The sequence below is a fragment of the Raphanus sativus genome, chromosome 2 (genome assembly GCF_000801105.2).
Source record: "Raphanus sativus cultivar WK10039 chromosome 2, ASM80110v3, whole genome shotgun sequence".
In the NCBI taxonomy this organism is placed as follows: domain Eukaryota; kingdom Viridiplantae; phylum Streptophyta; class Magnoliopsida; order Brassicales; family Brassicaceae; genus Raphanus; species Raphanus sativus.
In genome coordinates this window covers 21388883-21406698 of record NC_079512.1, presented here as the reverse complement: position 1 = coordinate 21406698, position 17816 = coordinate 21388883, and the positions used below count along the sequence as shown (strand labels likewise).

The following is a 17816-nucleotide window of genomic DNA, read 5'->3' as shown; positions in this document are numbered from 1 at the left end:
GTAAGCGGGTAAATTAGTTACAATCAAAAAATCAAAAACAAAAAACATTGAACGGGTCTTGTAGTCAAGTGTCAGTAGACGGGTCTGAAATGTTAACATATTTTAAGCTCTATCTTCTATGTATGAGACGCATGTCCAGTGCCGGAAGGACGTTAAGAAAGTTGGTGATCTGATGAAAAGAGAGTCGGCGACTGAAGCCCCGGTGAACGGCGGCCGTAACTATAATGGTCCTAAGGTAGCAAAATTCATGTTATGCGAAAGTAAGTTATATTGTTTTATTCACCTAACGCGGATACGTGTCCATGCTTTGAGACTCATTTAAATGTACTGAAGAATGAGTCTGTCTGTAGGTGTACGACTTCCTTTAATTCAACCTGGTTAAAAAAAATTTTAGCAGAAAAAAAAAACAAAAGACACATCGCTTTACATATACATATACCTCAACAAAGCATAGACAAACGCAATTTTATACTATATACTGTGTCTGTGTATGATTAACTTCCGTCCGGAAGTAAGTAAGATAGGGACCAGTGAGAAGAATCTCTTACACGAGAATCTATCTCTTATCCAAAATGGACAACCATTCTCAGTGTTCAGATGCTTTTAGCTATCGCTCCGTGTATATAACAAATGACAATACTTGTTTGTGTAAAAAAAACATACACTAATCTTTAAGTAAATATGTATGTATATCCATGAATATTGGTGTTTTCTGATGTTTATTTTTTTAAATAAACGCGAGAGGACCATTAATTTAACAATTTTTCAAGGCAGTTAGAATTTTTGGTCTCCAATTTGAGAGATATTTAATGTATTTTTTGGTCTCAACTATCGCTTCGAGTACGATTCCCCGGAACCGAATCTCTCTTCCCAACTACGCGTCAGCGACGAATATCATATCACGTGATACTTTGGAGTAAGACATCGGTTTATATATTTTCGAAAATAATCAGTACTTGTTCATTTATGTTATTCTAATGAAATTTGGACCTAAATCTTAATTTCCATAGCTAGAAATCAGTTTCAGTTTTCTTACTACATCACCACATTTTTGATTAAAATTATCTTAAAACAGTTTGGATAAAAATTAGATTATCTGAATTTCTAAATCTAAGACCCCATTGGTCGGTGATTTCAACGCAAGTTTCTTGAATATTAAAATAACTAAAATAATAACAACAAAAGGTAAATACTGTTGAAGATGTAGTTTTAAATTAAATACGATGAATTCACGTACATAGTTAAAAAGGAGATTAAAGATATAGTTTGCTAAAATTTTATATATTGTGAAATACTAAAATATCTAGGACATGCATTTATTATGAAGATATGCTATGTTAGAGTTCGTTTTTTTATAATAGTCGTGGACTTGCTAAGCTTAGAAAAGAAAAAAATATGAATGTTTGAATTAGTGGACGTTTTCATAAGCAAAATAAAATTTGTTTAAATATGAAATTTTTTGTTAAAGAAAATGAAAAGTTGTTTTATGTAGATTTGGAAAGAAAATTAAAGATGCGGAGAATAAGTCATATTTTCGGTATAAAAAGAGATGTGCCTTATGAAAAAATTAAACCTCATAAAATAAAAAGAAATTAGTGTTTATTACTGTTTGGTGTCGAAGTAGTGGTTGAAGTAGTTTCCGATTGAGTCGGATGTTGACTTAGTTTGGTAGCGTTATTGTTGACGTTTTGTGTGGTGGAATTGACCATTACTTGGAACTCGTGGTGAGTTATTGTATGTTTGGGTGATCAAGCATTTTGTGTCATTAGTGTGCATTTTGTATCACGTATTTGATGAAATATTTTCAGGGACGTGAAAGATTGAAGCCTAAATTTCTGAGAGAATTTAGTACATGAAATTTCATTAGTAGTCTATAAAGATTGCAGCTGTTCGAAAATAATGTTATTTTGAAACAGCCAGATGAGATGGTGATTTATGCATGCATGCATGTTTGATAGTTATCTTTATAGATTGTTTATTTAGAAAGAAGTAACAGACACAAGTTTGTATGTTGTAGTATAATATAGTAATTGTAAGTTGTTGTTTTTAAGCGAATGAAATCCGGATAAAGTCTGGAAGATAGTAGAAAATAAATCCGTTAACAAATTTGATATATCTTTATTTTTTGTATTTTATTTTATCGCTTCATCTGCACTTTTTTTTTTGCTAAAAAAAAGGTTAAATCCGGGTAAATGATGAGACAAGCCTAACCCTTAGGTGGAGGTACAGCCCACGGATAGACCCTTTCATAGGCATTCAAATGAGTCGAAAGCAATAACTCATATCCGTGTGGCCGGCGGGGTTTAAACCCGGGTTCGCCGTATTGGGTTTTTCAATTCCCTCAAGCGCCACTACACCACCACCACCGGTTTCCATCTGCACTTGCACTTGCACTTGCACTTACAACTATATTTGGTTTTAGAGTGTTTTAGAATCTTTTAAAATATTCTTAAACACGTGCATTTATGATTGATCAACGATTATAAAGTAAATTAAAACTAATTATATAGTAAAATTTGTTTACATATACTAGTATTATACTACTTATAGAGCTTTGTAACTGAGAACCTGTAGATAGTTCGGATGGGTATATAATGCTTTGTTCTGTTTTGTAGCCTTGTAGGCTTTTTAGGTTGACCTACCAAGGATGGCACTAAAGTTTTTTTTGTTTGTCAAGCACTAAAGTTTATATCATCAAACTAAAACAAATTTACATTCTTTATTATAGAGCTCTATACATTTCTCACCCACAAGGTGTTTGATGAAATGTCTGAACCAAGTAGAGCTTGCTCTAAACTTACCTTACACAAAGACCATTGTGTTAAAGGGAGTTTAGATAGTTAATAGACTCATCCCTAATGATTGCTTAGATCTTTTAGGCTCAAAGACCTTTGATGTCTAGTTGATTAAAGCAAATGAGTATTCTTCTTGACCATAGAGTTTGCTTATTTCAGTGTTGTAGACTTAAGGAAGTTATTTGTAAAGAAAGTTTGCCACCCTTAGATTGGATCTTAATCACTTAAAGTCAAATGCCTAGTCTCATGAGTCCTATTGTCCTAGATTGATTGAAAGCTTGTTCATTTATTGCATTTTAGCATAATTCTAGTTCACATCATCATTCAAAACCTGTTTGCACTTAGATTAAGCTTGGATTTGTATTCTCAGTGCATCGAAATCACATAGGATTGGTTCGACATCTCATATACTACTGTATTTAAATTTGTTTCGATATATCTTTTCATTACAATTTTATGAAGAATTTTTGCATCTTGATTTTTGACTAAATTTATAAATTTTCCAAAGACTCTTTCTGTTTTTGAAGTATTTTGATATTTTCCTAATGATTGATTTGTGAGCATTCAGGATAGAGATGAAGAAAACGAATAGACTTTCATCAAGTGGAGAATTTCTGTGGACCTAATCTTCTTGTCTTTGATCATATGTTCTTTTATTAATACTAAAAATAATTTTATAGATATAAAGTTAAAACCAATATAATAGTATTGTTTTGGGCATAATGCTTTTCATATTATTTAAAAATTAAAGGGCAACTATTTCATATCTAAAATCGGATCATGCGTTGCGTGCGATTAAAAGCAGCTCAAGTTCTTCTGTTTTCTTTTCCGCTTTGGCCCTATGTGATAAACAAGGGTCGGCAACTTATCCTCGGAATAACACGTGGCGACAGATCATTGGTCCGACATGAGAATCCGACGCCGGACTTATCCTCTTTAAGATATCTCTTTAGGTTGTTACAAGAGAAACACTGAACATTGACGAAGTCTGAGAAGAATCTCACTGTTTGTGTCTCTATCCAGAAGAAATAAAGAATCCAAAATTTTCAATAGGTTTTCAACAACGAGAAAATTTTGAAATAAATCGTTACAATTTAAAACAAAAGTTAAGCACTAACTATAAAGAATGGCGAAGAAGAAAGATAGCGAAGCTTCTAAATTTCTCAAACATGAAAATTAAAATTGAAACAAGATAAATAGAAATGAGAAAGAAGCAATAGTCTTTTCAACATCAAGAAGAGAGATACACATAATAATCTTCTTTTTCTTGATGGATGATGATGATGAGAATCATGATCACAATGGCTCCACTATCACCATAAATTAAACCCTTGTAGCATTATGTATATATACCCCCATTGCGATCTTCTTGTAATCATACAAACTTCAGAGAACTGTCCTCCTCTCAGTCTATTTTACTTACATAAAAAGAATCACAAAGAGAATCTGTTTCAAAGTGATTAGAGTATAGGCTTTGACAATTATTAATGGAAGGTAAAGGACGAGTCGGATCATCAACTTCTTCTTCTTTCACCACCGAACTCTTCGGCTTCAAAGATCCTTCGCAGTCATCTTCTTCCTCTGGAATCTTCTCTTCTATTTTCCCTCATCCCTCCAAGGTTATATGACCTTCCTTTTTTAAAAAAATTGTTTCTTGAGTGATCAGAATGATTCTTGAGGCTTAATCTTTGGTTTCTTGATTAGAGTTCTCAGGGCTTTACAAGAGATGGTTCAAGCTCCAAACATGGCTCACAAGGTCAGTGAGAAAAAACTTTCTTCTTCTTGTTCTTTGTTCACTTATACTCTAAGTACTCTGCTTTTCTTTAATCAAGAATAGCGCTGTTTTTCTAATGAATATGTTACCTTACACAGCTCAACGTAGAGAATCTTCAACTACCCAAGAAGACAGAGTTGAGCCATGTCATCTAAGTTCTTCTCTTTACTATGGTGGTCAAGACGTATACTCTCGATCCACCACCAACCAAAGTTACCCTACAGTGAGTCTATTTAATTTATGTATATTTTGCTAATCACTTTCAAAAAAAATCTTACGACTTGACTGATCATAGTAACCATTTTTCAGGAAAAAAACGACCGTCTTAGAAGCGTAGAAAACGATGCTAATGGACAGAACTCGCAAGACGTTTCAAGAGGAGACTGGTGGCAAGGTTCTCTTTATTACTGAAAAACCGGTTCCTTTATTTGCTTTGTAAATCTCTCCACAAACCAATGAAGCTCAAGCCAAGTACTAATTATCTACCGAACCAAGACGTTGTATAAATAAGTTTATGCAAAAAAACCGATCATTAATTTATCAGGCGATTTCTAAGATTAAAAAGTAATATTACAGAGATCTCCTAGTAAAAGGGTCTTGAATAGATTGTCTAGTACTTGTTCTGATCAGTATTTTCTCTGCTTTTCCAAGTCTCACGTTCAACAAAAATATGAGAACTTTAGAGTTTTACCAATGCAAACAAGTGACCAAACCAGACAACTATATGTAGGAACCAACGCATGTTAAATAAATTTCTTCTTACAAAACATCAGATCTTTTGCGTTTAACCGCAAAACCAAATGATTAGTTTTAACTCTATCAGTACAACTATAGCTCAGATGTATCAAGCTTGTATTGTACAGTAACTCTTATCCGAAATGCAAAGAAACAACCGTTCATACGCATCAGCCATTTTAGCCGCGGTGAAAAGCCTCAACGATCGTTTACGTGCCTCCTTGCCTTTCCTCTCCAGCTCCTCTGTTCCATCACTAACAACTCGTGAAATCGCCTCCGCGAGAGACTCAACGTTCGGCGAGAAAGTGTATCCCAAATGCGGACCAACAACCACAGACCCAGTGATACTCGCTAGCCTCGTGGCTAAGACTGGTTTGCCTGAAACCATTGCTTCCAAAAGAGTGTGATCAAGGCCTTGAGCTCGTAGCGTCGGGTTCACAAACACATCGATGGCATTGTAGAACTCCGCTAGCTTTTCTTGATCCAACGGTCCAAGAACGATCACGTTATTAGACCCCAGTTCTTTATATCTATTTCCCCATGGACCATCTCCCGCCACTAAAACGACGACGTTTTCTCGCGCTTTCTTGTTTTCTTCAAAGACACGTTTCAGAGCTGAGAACATCAAAGGATGGCCTTTATCTTTAACCAACCTCCCTGCGATTCCAAGAACCAGAGGAGGCTCTCTGTTCTTGACGACGCTTCTAACGCCGAATCTCTCTCTGAATCTCTCGCGTTTCGAAACGTCAGGTTTGAAAACGCCCTCGTCGACGCCGTTTAGGATAACGTGGACGCGTTCCTCGGGAATCATGTAGATCCTCTTGAGCACGTCGCCGCAGTGATCGCTAGTTGCCACGTGGTGAGCGTAACGTTGGAAGAACTTGACTTCGTCGACGACACGCTTCGCTCGCTCCGTCAGAGCTGGAGAGGAAGGCGGTGGCTGCTCTGCTTCTTCTCCTCCGGAAGCGACAGCGGCGGCGATGTCTGCTTGACGGAGGAGTTCTTGGATTATGTCGGAATGAAAAGTCTCGTAAGCGATACCATGCCACGAGGCGACCACGTTTGGGAGGTTCTTGGCTCTTGTGTGGAGAAGCCCGACGCTCTCTGTGTGAACCACATCAAATGGTCTTCCACTAGCGTTCTGCATCTGTGATTTTTGGAAAAAAAATCGCCAATTATGAGCTTTTTATTTACTACAAGTCGGCAATCACAGGTTCTTAATTACATATTTCTAATTATACAGTATTTGCTCAAAAAAGCTTATATTATATAAAGCTTTTATGTAACAAAAAAGAAAAAAAAGATGTTTTTATAACAACTATAAGTAAAATATTTTTTTTTTGTAAATGTATTAAAATGTAAAAGAAAATGTAACTAATACGGAAATTTTACTGAAATTAGTTAATTAACTACAAAAAATAAGGTATTGGAGTTTGCTTTTTCTCTAAAAGAGTAAAAAGGTGTAGTTTCAAAAAAAAGAGAGTAAAAGGTGTTCGGGTTCTAAATTTTAAAATAATTAAATATTGCATGAAAACGCAAAATGGGGGAAACGCAAAGTAGTGGCGTCCAAACCAGCGACGCGGCACTAACGCTGAAGAAAATTTATACCTGAAGCTCTTGCGAGAGGGAAGCTTGATCGAGATAACCACCGGAGGTTGGCTCAGAGAGATGGAATCGGAGATTTTTCATGCCATACTCAGGGAAGGAAGGAGACTTGGTGGTGAAAACATGAACCTCGTGGCCGCGATTGGCTAGAGCGAGGTGAAGCGTAAGCGCGTGCCTCTCGAGCCCACCAGCTTGCGATTTCTGCGGCCATTTCTTAACGACCACAGCGATCTTGAGAATCTTCTTCGGTTTAGACGGGGAGAAAGTGAAATGGTTCCAAGCGGGAGAGAAGGTAAGGAGATCGATGGTTTCGTTGTCGTGTTGGTGGTGGTCGAATGTGTGATCAGAGTTGGGGTTGTGATCGTAAGGAAAAGAACAGAGAGTGGTGTTGTGTCTGAAGAGGAAAGAGACGAAAGAGAGGACAGAGATGAGGAGAGTGAAGTGACAGAGGTATCTGAGACTGAAGGAGAAACTCATCAGTGGGTTTTCTCTAGCCATGGAAAGTGATGGATCGAATCTGGAAACTCGAGTTGTATCGTTTCGGACAAAAGAAGAAGTGATTAATTTGTCAGTAGATTGAATCGGGAACGAAGTTTGACTTATGTGACTTCGTTTAGATTTGATTAGATTAAACTAAAGTCGTGTTCTTTAAGTCATATGCACATGCTCTCTCTCTCTCTCTCTCTCTCTCTCTCTAATGTTCAATGAATCATCGCAGTAACGTCACGCACATGTGGCTCACGCGCCTCTGTAATGCGGCGGTGGACGAAGTTGGGAAAGTGGTGAGAGCAATTGGTTGCTAAATTGCGTCCTGTCTCAAGCGACGAAAAACGTCGAGTCGTTGACATTGTAATGTTGTGCCTTAAACGACGACGTTGTGTAGAAAAGAAAGGAAGGAAAAAAGAAGACGCCGTTGCCGGGGATCGAACCCGGGTCACCCGCGTGACAGGCGGGAATACTTACCACTATACTACAACGACATTGTTGTTTACTTCTGCCATTGTTGCCATAAATAAAATGATAAATAAGGTGAATTTCATAGACCAAGTCTTGCCTATCTACATGTGTACAATTTACCAATCTATGGTTTCCACGGATGTGCCTGAGAAAAATTCTAATAAACAAAACAATTATTATTCCATTAAAATATGTCAACATTAGAAGTTTGATTATCCCACAATCAAAAGTCTAATAGATATATCATATATGGTTAATGGTTGTTAGATAAAGGCTTTGCCATAAAGTGATATTAGACCAACTTTCTTGTAACAAAAAAAAAACAATTAATATCGAGTAAAACGTTGCAGATTCAGAAAAATAAATTAATATTTCCCTCATATAGAATGTGAATTCTATAAGCAATCATCAGCTGGTGGTAGTAGGAATTCTTTTAGTGTAGTTATACCAAGAAAAAGTGTGCATACTTACGTTTGGTCAGATCATAAAAGGTGAACTAACCTTCCTTAACATTACTTACTTCTTTATTTTTGATCAAACATTACTTAACATCGCATTAGAAAGAAGAAACATATACTATACTTTTGTCTCTAAATCAATCATTTCAATCTGCATTTGTTGACTTAAACCACATAAATTCTTAAACCAATAAATGATGTATTTATAATGGTTGATAATGGAATCTTAATTAGTTTAATTGGTCTTGATCTTGTAATGGTTAGCAGATCTTCATCAAATAGAAGTTGGAAGAAGAATCATATTGTATGTCCTAGCTACCAAAATTTGAGGCATACACGACACATAACTTATATTTGAAGTTAAATTTGTTTAATATCTATGGAAACAATGATTTTAGTATTTTGAACAAAAAAATGATTTTAGTATATTTCCAGTCAATCTGATCATGATAATAAGTTTTTTTTCTTGCAATGCGTCTTCAGAATGTCAATAAGGATCATCACTTCGTCTCCTCAGAATCTCTGACTTACTTACCATGGTAGCTGAAAGATTATGAGGGTGACTGGTTAGGCTATAGAAAAATTGTTTAGCTTTATTTTTTAATCTGTAGCTATAAAAATTGTCAATTATGTTTAGATTTTTAAATTAAGCGAAAATAAAAAAAAAATTCTGGCAAACCCTTGTTTTTCAAAGCAAAAGAATTGATGTAAAATATCTTTTTATTTAATTTTTACAGATTCATTATATACAATTAAATAAAAAATTACAAACTAAATTCAGCAGTAAAAGTTTAATACAGCACAACCAGACATCTATTATAGCTTTTTCTTTTCTACTGCAGTTTCAAAAAAATCAGAGATCCAAAACTTCTCAAGGTTTTTACAAAATTAATTTGGGAATTGCCATAAAATATACTATTAGAATACTAATTAAACACGGCACATAAACTAAGATAACGTGATTTCACAACATTTTTAGACAACTTATAAGAAGTTAATTGACATGTAATGATGACTAAATACCATTATTACAATCCAAACAATGTTTTGAAAACCGGAACGGACACCGACTCGGTGTAGTTACTGGTTGATTGGTTGGATCGGTTCAATCGGTCGAACCGGATTTTCTATTTATGAAAATATAAATATATATATATATATATATATAATTATATATCTATGTATAATACACTTCTATTTTTTATTAACTAAAAATAAACAACAAACATAAATCTAACTATATATATATATATATATGTGAATACTATGTGAAACTGAATTGAAAAAAGCAAATGATTTACAGTTACAATTATCATATTTATTTATTTTTACAACTAACATCTCAAATTTTATGAATATGGCAAAATAAATATAGTATATAGTATATGAAAGTCAAAAATCTATTTTTTACATTGTTTCTTAAGAAAATAAAAAATCAATTAAATATTAATAGTTGAACATTAATTATCAAATATTAAATTTTAGCTAGTAATAATAGAAAATACTTAATTATATGTTAATTTTTAAGAACCGGGTTTTAAAATTAACCCGGATCACCGGTTTTACCGGTTTTACCGTTTTTTTAAATCCGGGTTTTAAACCGAACCGGACTCGACTTCTTCAGCGAGTCACGGTCAGACCGGTTCGACCGACCGGTCCGATCTGGTTTTCAAAACACTCCATCCAAATTGTCGCATAATAGTTATTTAAGCTTTAAATGGTAGGGAAATCAATTTTGGTTGAATACATTGTTTTAATAGAAAATTTAATGAACATGCACCTAAAAAGGTTCGTTCAAAAAAAAAGTTCATATTTTAACAAAAAAAGGAAAATAAAATAAAATACATATGTGTATATATATAAATATACAAATATACAAATATACATATATGTATATATTTATTTGCTCTTCTTTTTAAATAGCTTTCCTTAATCCTTAATCTCTGGTGGGTCGCAAACTCGCAACAGTTGACAGGTGAAATTGTCGTAACGCCTTCTGATAAAGCTGTCATCTGTACGGTCTTCTTCTTCCTTCTTTTTATATATCTCTTAAATAACTCATAACTTCTCTGTCTCTTCTCTCCGTTCTTGCTTTCTCTCTTACTCTTTTCTTTTCCGTCTTTTGCTAAAATCCTCTGTTTCCCTAGAGCTAGACAAGAACCATCAAATGGAATCTACTGAACTACAAGACATAGATTTCTATAGCTCTTTTTACGATCACACAAACTCGACTTTCTTCACTCCAACCACAAGCTCGCTCCTATCCGACTCCGTATCAGAAGACCCGGTTTCACCAAAGCCACAAAACGAAGACCAAGATGCGTACGTTGCAGAGTTAACTCGTCAGATGACTAACTACATGCTTCAAGACGATGAAAAGCATCAAAAGGTACACACCTTTTAAGACACACAACAGATTCGACTCTTCTTTCTTTACTAATCTTTCTTATTCTTGATTTAGTCTTGTAGTGGTGGCTCTGGCTCGCCGCAATCGACTCTCTGGTCACCGTTCCACTCCGGTAACAGCAGCCCAATCGGCCCTTCACGAGAACCAACGCCGCCGCAAAGTCCGGTGACCGTGGAGACGAAACCTGTTATGGTTCATTCCCAATCAAAACAAGCTTTAATCGATGACCAGATCCGATCTATTCAAGCTAACGTGAGCTCATGTTTTACTAATATTTATTAATAATTCAGAATCTTTTTTTTTAATCCTTCGATTATAAATAGGTTTTGTTACCACCGACGGATGCATTTATGTTTTGAAATAAAAAGTTTCGTGTTCACTTTCTATATATAGTTTCATAAGATCAAAAAGGAGAAAGATAAGCAACGAAACAATGACGTAGTAGGACACAAAGCAAGGAACTACCAGTACCAACAGAGACCAAGGTCGGGCGTGAAGGCGGTGTTCGTTGACGGGTCTGGTTCGAAAACCGGGTCGGGTGGAACTGGAGTGTTCTTACCACGTTGTCATGGTACTGTTGTAGAGTCGCGCAAGAAATCAGGTTAGAGCCACTAATAGTAGTAATTTCATATTAATTTACCATTATTACTTCTTTCTTTTTGAAAAAAAAATTTACCATTATTACTTCTTCTGTAAAATTGTCAATCAAATTATATTCTTTTAGTTACTTTTAATAGAAAACATATATTTATTATCTAGGTTTGATGAAAATAACACTATTTTTTTTTCTCTGTTTTTTTTTTATTTTCACTTCTTATAATTTTCTATTTAACTTCAGAAATTACCAGTCCTATGTTTGGGGATTAAAAAAGAGAGAGTTAGTGGTTTTAAAGAAGGTTACGTACAACAAACGACAAAAAAATAAAGCTGGAGTGACGTCGTCGTCTAGATACTTCGAGATTCCTACTTTGTTTTTTGGGGTTGACAAAGTGAGAATCTTGTGTGTATATATTAGATTTTAGTACTTTTATAATTATTCCCATAATATAACATATACACTATTAACATTAGAGATAAAATTAAATGCTATGTTAGAGTGTAATTCATTTTCTGTGGTCGACGAGATGGATAAGATCACACTTCCAGAATCGACTTTCAGAGGTGTTCAACAAATTCCATTCTTCTACTTTACTCACAACTGTTTGAATTTTTGGTTAGCTAAACTGGAAGTGCTAGAAGGATTTATAAATTGTGACATAAATAGTCAGTCCTGTAAATTAGTATATAATTTTAATTTGATTGATTAATAGTTGGGTTAAGATTAGGTCGGGTTAGTTTAGCTAGTAGAGTATCAATCATTCCAAGCTCAAACTCAATTATTTAGGACAATTTATAAAATAAGAATCTTCACTTACATTATTACATTCTTTGACTTGAGTAGATTCCAAAGATTCCTTCACACCTAATAATCTCTCTTTTTTTTCTTTTAAGATTTTATGTGGCTGACTGGCTGTTGGTGGGACAGATTTGCCCTACTTGATTAGAATTTGCCTCAACTTGTTGGTCCACATTGTCACTCCCTTTCCCTTTCAACAGAATAAACCATTTAGGTTCAAAAATCATTATCATTATCTTTCCGTAAGACCTTACTTTTTTATCATTCAATAAGTGGTTTATAATCTAAGATAACCTAGATATTTTCATTCATTCTGTGATTCTTCCTCACGTCATGTTCGATTATTGACGATACCCAAGGCTATATCCTAACCACATAGTGTAGACTTTTCTTTCTTTCTAAATATAGTATTAAACCCACATATGTAACACTAACCAAGGCTTTCACATATTATTTATAAATTAGATAACATGTCAACATTAAGATTCTTTGGTTATTTTATTTTCAACTCCTAAACATTACCCAATCTTAGATCATGGGTTTGTAAACCAATATGATTAACCTTTCTGATAAAATTTATTCTTTTTTGTGCATCATTTTGATTTGACGTGGCTTAGATATCGGTGGGATGTGGTGACAATTTACGATATAGTGTATTATTGGCATTAAGATTTATTGTCGTTCTATGAAACTGATGTCTCAACCAGACAGTTTCCTGAAGTTGTTACACTTAATCGAGTACCAGACAGGATCAGTTTAGTTTAGATGTAGATTTGGTTCGGTTCTGACTTTTTGTCTGAACTTTTTGTTGTTGTTGTTGCAGGATGTTCAACAATAATTATACCAGCAAGAGTAGTTGAAGCCTTAAAAGTTCACTTTGACAAATTGGGTGTTCCTTCTACATTCTCTTCTGATATCCCTCCTTTTCATGGTACCAACCCCGCCTCTCTTTCTCCTTTTTTTTGTAACATACCTATCTTTCTCCTTATTCAGTTTTATGTTCTCTTATTATTTTGTGTTAGTTAAGTTATGATTTGCACGAATTAGCTATAACTTATATCCACATATATTTTTCACTTGTATCTATAATTTGAAGTTTTATTGTTACGTTTCTTCTTATATTGAAACTTCTACAATAGACTTAAATCGGCCATGTGATGAATAAAGTGTCGAAGAAAACCTATTAGCGAAGGATCTTCTCATCGCAAAATAAATTAGTTAGTATTAATTACATTACATGACACATGTATGTAGCTTGAAGTATATTTTTTGTAGTGTTGGCTTTTAGTGTATATTCTGATATTGGTCTTGACATTTTTTTTTCTGAACCGGCCGCACAAAGCTCTTTCTTCGATAATTATTGAAATTCTTTACCATATAGATGCTATGTTGGTGTCCATGAAGAACAAAAACATCAAAAGTAACAAAAGCAGTTCATCAACTCGGGCACAAAGTGGACCACTGTACACATCGGAAACGTCGGTCGAGAGCCATCAAGAACCACCGGCGGATTTGCCACATGAATGGACATACTGATTAAATATCAGCACATGCTCTTGATTGCTGAAGTTGTAGGGTTTCAGAGGGTAGTATATCTCATCGGATTGAATAGTGGGGTCAAAATATAAAATAAATAAAAGCTTTTAAAATCATTATTTTGAGTTGAAAATAAACAGATTTTAAAAGGGGTGAATTTGTTCTTTTATGACTGATAGTTCCATAAGCTTGTTCAGGTAAAATCAATAATTCTTGTGATAGAAGAACAATAAAAATGCATATATATGTTCATATATATGGTAGTGAAACGTATGGGTTGTTTTAATGTAGGATTCCATGTAATAAAAGGATAGTGTAATAAAAATAAAGACTTTATTTGATTATTACGCTTCAGTTCTTACGTCTACTTCATTTGCTTAATATCTTGTTTACAAATTACGCTTATAGAATTACAGTACTGCATGGAATGATTATTAGTTTAGTATTCTCAATAGTATGTACAAAACGCGTTTACATTTGAAAAGATATGACATGCTTAAGTTACAAAAAAGAGAAAGATATGACATGCTCGTGGCCTCGCCCTCGTGGGCGGTCTTAAATCCGCCGAGTTTTTAATTTGTACTGTGCAAAATGTTGTTTTTTGTTACTTCACTTTATAAGGTTCATATGCACTCACTTCCTGTCATTCCTCAAATAAGTTGTGCGCTTGCTCCACTCTTCATGATACTTCTCTTTCTTTATTGAGATTCTTCTTTATTTTGTTTACTAACACCGACAAGTTAAAAAATGGGTTTTGGTTAACGCATATTTTCCTGCCACAGCAAACCTTCGTAAAACTAAAAAAGATATTGAAAAAAAAACTAAAATGATATTGCATCAGTTAATAGAACCGGCTGTGATTAAACTATGAATATTAAAATTTGACCGAACCACGCTAGCTAGCAGCCTAGCAATATCTACTAGTGTTTTTTTTTTTTTCTGTCTAAGAGTTTTATTAAAAAGCCCAAGTCTAACAGGACCGGCCTGAGAGAACTACAACCAAGACCCAAACTCCAGGCCCAAACTACCAACATAAACTAAAAACAAAAGCCCACGACCTATGGATCGAAACCATCCACGTCGAAAAATACGTGTTTGAACCTCGACAATGAGGAAACACGTGTCACCTTCCCCCTAATCTTCCCACCGCCGGCGAAACCAGTCTGCGCTTCACCGGAATCCCACCGGAATCCTCTGCATCATCCACGGCTGTGCTCTTAATTGCGGAGAATTTCAAAGCAACCTCGTCGCGGTCTCCTCCAGAGCCACAAACACCAGATTGGAGATGTCTCGAACTTCCTCGCCGCGGCTCCAAGTTTGGAGAGCATCAATCGATCTGTTCGAGATCTCATCCCAAACCGCCGCGTCGAGAAGACTGAAACGCGTCACCAATAAACCCCATCCTGACCACCGATTGGAACCCTAAGCCGGAGACGCAAGGCCGTAGACGCCTCTACTTCCCGGAGTCAAAAGCCGGCGGTAAAGGAACTGACGAAGCTTCCCACCCCGGAATCAAAAAAGAGAGAGACACCGATCTCTCTCACCGTACGACACATGCAGAAAAAGAAAAGAAAATAAAACTATACACACGAACCGGATCGACGCGGTGGCTGAGGGAGCCCACCCATCGGCCGGAGACTGAAATCACGTCGGAGAAGAGCTCTTTGGTAGAGAGAAGGCGGAGCGATATATTAGAGAGAGAGAGCCCTGAATGGGTTCTTATATCTACTAGTTTTCTACTTGTAACTGTTGTTAATTAATGCTTAAAAAAATCTAAAGAGTATGGGCAAAATCTCAATTATTTTTTGTAAGAAAAAATATCTACCATTGGACTGGTATGGATTTTCTTCAAAAAATGTAAAACATGGGTTAATCTTCCTTTAACCAATCAAATATCAATTTAAGAAACTATACATGTTATACCTCATGTTCAAATTGTCGAAGAACCACAAGCTTTAAGCTTGAGAGAGATTTGTATGATAGATGGTTCATGGACCGCTACAATTCAATTCAGTAGGATTGGATATGTGTGGAAGGACAGTGTGGGAAAGATCCAACTTATAAGGACACGGAATATGAGGAAATGCATGTCTGCATTACACTCAAAACTGGAAGCACTAAAATAGGCAATAGAATGCATGTTATAACATTCTACCTGCCAGAGATTTGGTACAGATTGTAAGGATCTGACTGCAATGGTAATAGAATCCCAAGATTGGCCAAATTTCTCTACTGGATTGGAGACTATACAGACTCTCAAAACGTGTTTACCGGAGTTCAGAATCTATTACTATCCCAAGGACACAAAATGGAGTTGTTGATTCTCTAGCTAGGAATGCTCGTACTTTTCATAATTTTTATTTATTTTTTGTTGTTGTTCTATTCCGATTTGGTTACCCAGACCAACTCAAATCTCAGTAATAGAATAGCCGTTTGATGTAAAAGAAAACAAACAAATATCAACTTTAGTTTTAGCAGAACTTAGGAAGCCCATAAGTTCATAACTCACGATTTTACGTCTTACCCCACATTCTTCTTTTATCACTTAGTTATTGTTGTTAATGTTTATTATCTTCATATCTTGTTATATAGTTTTGTTAGTTTGTTGGTTTTCAGAAGTAGTTATCAGCTGTGTTGGTATTATAGTATGATACTAGTATTACCCCTGTGCTGCGCACAGGATTGTTTACTGTTTTTCTTTTAATTATTTGATCATTGTCATAATTTGCAATCAGAATAAATTAGCATTTAAAATATTATATGAATAATGGCACAAAAATAGTAGAGGTTCCTGCACTGAAACAAAGAAGGAATAAAACATTATAAAATGGATACATGTTTTCAAAAAATTTTAAAACACCAAAATATAAAATATAGTTAAAAATAATTTATTTGTTCCATTAATTTTGTGATGATTTTATAATAATAGATACTTAATTTTATTTATGTAAATTAAGTACGAAGAATCTAATAAATTTGATATTATATATTTTACAGTTGAAACTAACTGTTGCATTTATATTTTATGTTAATTTACTAAACATATTTTCGCAAAAGCACACATTTAAAGTTAACCCACATTACTTATTTTGATAATTTGTTAAATTTATAAGAATACATTTTACGACTTTGGTTTGCTTTTTATTAAAACTATAATGAATTATCTAGCAATAATTAAGTAAAGTAAACTGACCTTTAAATTCAGAGATGCAAACTCCGTGATACATCCAGCAGTAGTTTTAGGGTCGAACTCAATTGCTGTGAATACTGAAAAATAATTGATTTAACAAAAAAAATATTTATTAACAAATAAGAAGAAAAAAAAGAAGTAAAGAGTGAAAAACAGACAAAACCTTCTTTGTCAGACCAAAACTGGATGTTCTCTTTAGTCCCTTTTTCATGAGAATATGATTGTGATATATCCCATCTCTCCAGACCGTGACCTAAGGTGCCTGTAACTCAATTGATATAGGAAGTTTATACGTTATATACTGCAGTGATCTAACATAGAATCTATTCAAGAATAACATACCAGCATATCTCTTCCCACAATTCCATGCACTGATTGTTAGGATGGTTTAGTCATTGGTTTATTTCGGTTATTAGATTTATCATTGGTTTAAGTTTCCTTTTGCTTAAACCAATCTATATATATAGAAACATTTGTACAGTGTAAAGATTGAGCTGAATAACAAACTTTCACATTTAACAAACTTCGTCTTCTTCTCTCATCTCTCCACCATTGTTAAGCTCCGATCTTCAGTTCCAGATCTCATAATCAATCTTATTATGGTATCAGAGCCAGGTTTACCAAGCATCAATTACTGATCATGGCATAATGGCTTCCACTTCTTCTTCGGGTAATCTTTCATTTTCATCTAAAAGCCTTACCTATTCTGATAATCAACTCAAATTCCAACATCATTCTCTTTCCACTTTACCATCTTTTCTTCCACAAAATGCTTGGATTGTTGATAGTGGAGCTTCTAGTCACGTTTGTTATGATATAGCCATGTTCTCAGTATTGACACCAGTGTCTAGTATATCAGTAACTCTGCCTAATGGTAGTAAAATTCCCATTACTCATACTGGTACTATACATCTTAGTGAGTCGTTAATCTTGTATAATGTGCTTCTTGTTCCTGATTTTCAT

At 34.7% G+C, this 17816-nt stretch overlaps 3 protein-coding genes, 1 long non-coding RNA gene and 1 other non-coding gene across 7 annotated transcripts; 2 read left to right on the top strand and 3 right to left on the bottom strand.

The window, feature by feature from the left end:
- The first annotated feature begins 3965 nt into the window (after nt 1-3965).
- On the top strand, nt 3966-5219 carry LOC108826053 (suppressor protein SRP40). Of its 2 annotated transcripts, none has more exons than XM_018599430.2 (4): nt 3966-4414; nt 4500-4551; nt 4668-4792; nt 4879-5219. In XM_018599430.2, exons 1-4 carry the CDS (start codon nt 4283-4285, stop codon nt 4978-4980), a joined length of 411 nt encoding a protein of 136 aa, XP_018454932.2. In that variant the 5' UTR covers nt 3966-4282; the 3' UTR covers nt 4981-5219. The 2 variants fall into 2 exon arrangements, with proteins under 2 accessions (XP_018454932.2, XP_018454939.2); XM_018599437.2 differs by having other exon boundaries at nt 3990-4414; nt 4509-4551; nt 4879-5109.
- Nucleotides 5220-5273: 54 nt separating this feature from the next.
- LOC108826042 (uncharacterized) lies at nt 5274-7591 on the bottom strand. Its single transcript, XM_018599419.2, has 2 exons — nt 6913-7591; nt 5274-6451 (listed from the first exon to the last, which is right to left on the bottom strand). The coding sequence occupies exons 1-2, from the start codon at nt 7405-7407 to the stop codon at nt 5414-5416; spliced, it is 1533 nt and encodes a 510-aa protein (XP_018454921.2). The 5' UTR covers nt 7408-7591; the 3' UTR covers nt 5274-5413.
- A 226-nt stretch (nt 7592-7817) lies between these two features.
- On the bottom strand, nt 7818-7889 carry TRNAD-GUC (transfer RNA aspartic acid (anticodon GUC)). Its single transcript has one exon. It is a non-coding gene; the product is annotated as a tRNA-Asp (tRNA).
- A 2391-nt stretch (nt 7890-10280) lies between these two features.
- Nucleotides 10281-14007, top strand: LOC108823551 (uncharacterized). Of its 2 annotated transcripts, XM_018596786.2 has the most exons (5): nt 10284-10713; nt 10786-10983; nt 11125-11332; nt 12951-13058; nt 13509-14007. In XM_018596786.2, exons 1-5 carry the CDS (start codon nt 10492-10494, stop codon nt 13661-13663), a joined length of 891 nt encoding a protein of 296 aa, XP_018452288.2. In that variant the 5' UTR covers nt 10284-10491; the 3' UTR covers nt 13664-14007. The 2 variants fall into 2 exon arrangements, with proteins under 2 accessions (XP_056858561.1, XP_018452288.2); XM_057002581.1 differs by lacking the exon at nt 12951-13058 and having other exon boundaries at nt 10281-10713.
- Nucleotides 14008-14065: 58 nt separating this feature from the next.
- LOC108823560 (uncharacterized) lies at nt 14066-17112 on the bottom strand. Its single transcript, XR_008942500.1, has 2 exons — nt 16857-17112; nt 14066-14389 (listed from the first exon to the last, which is right to left on the bottom strand). It is a non-coding gene; the product is annotated as an uncharacterized LOC108823560 (long non-coding RNA).
- Nucleotides 17113-17816: the final 704 nt, after the last annotated feature.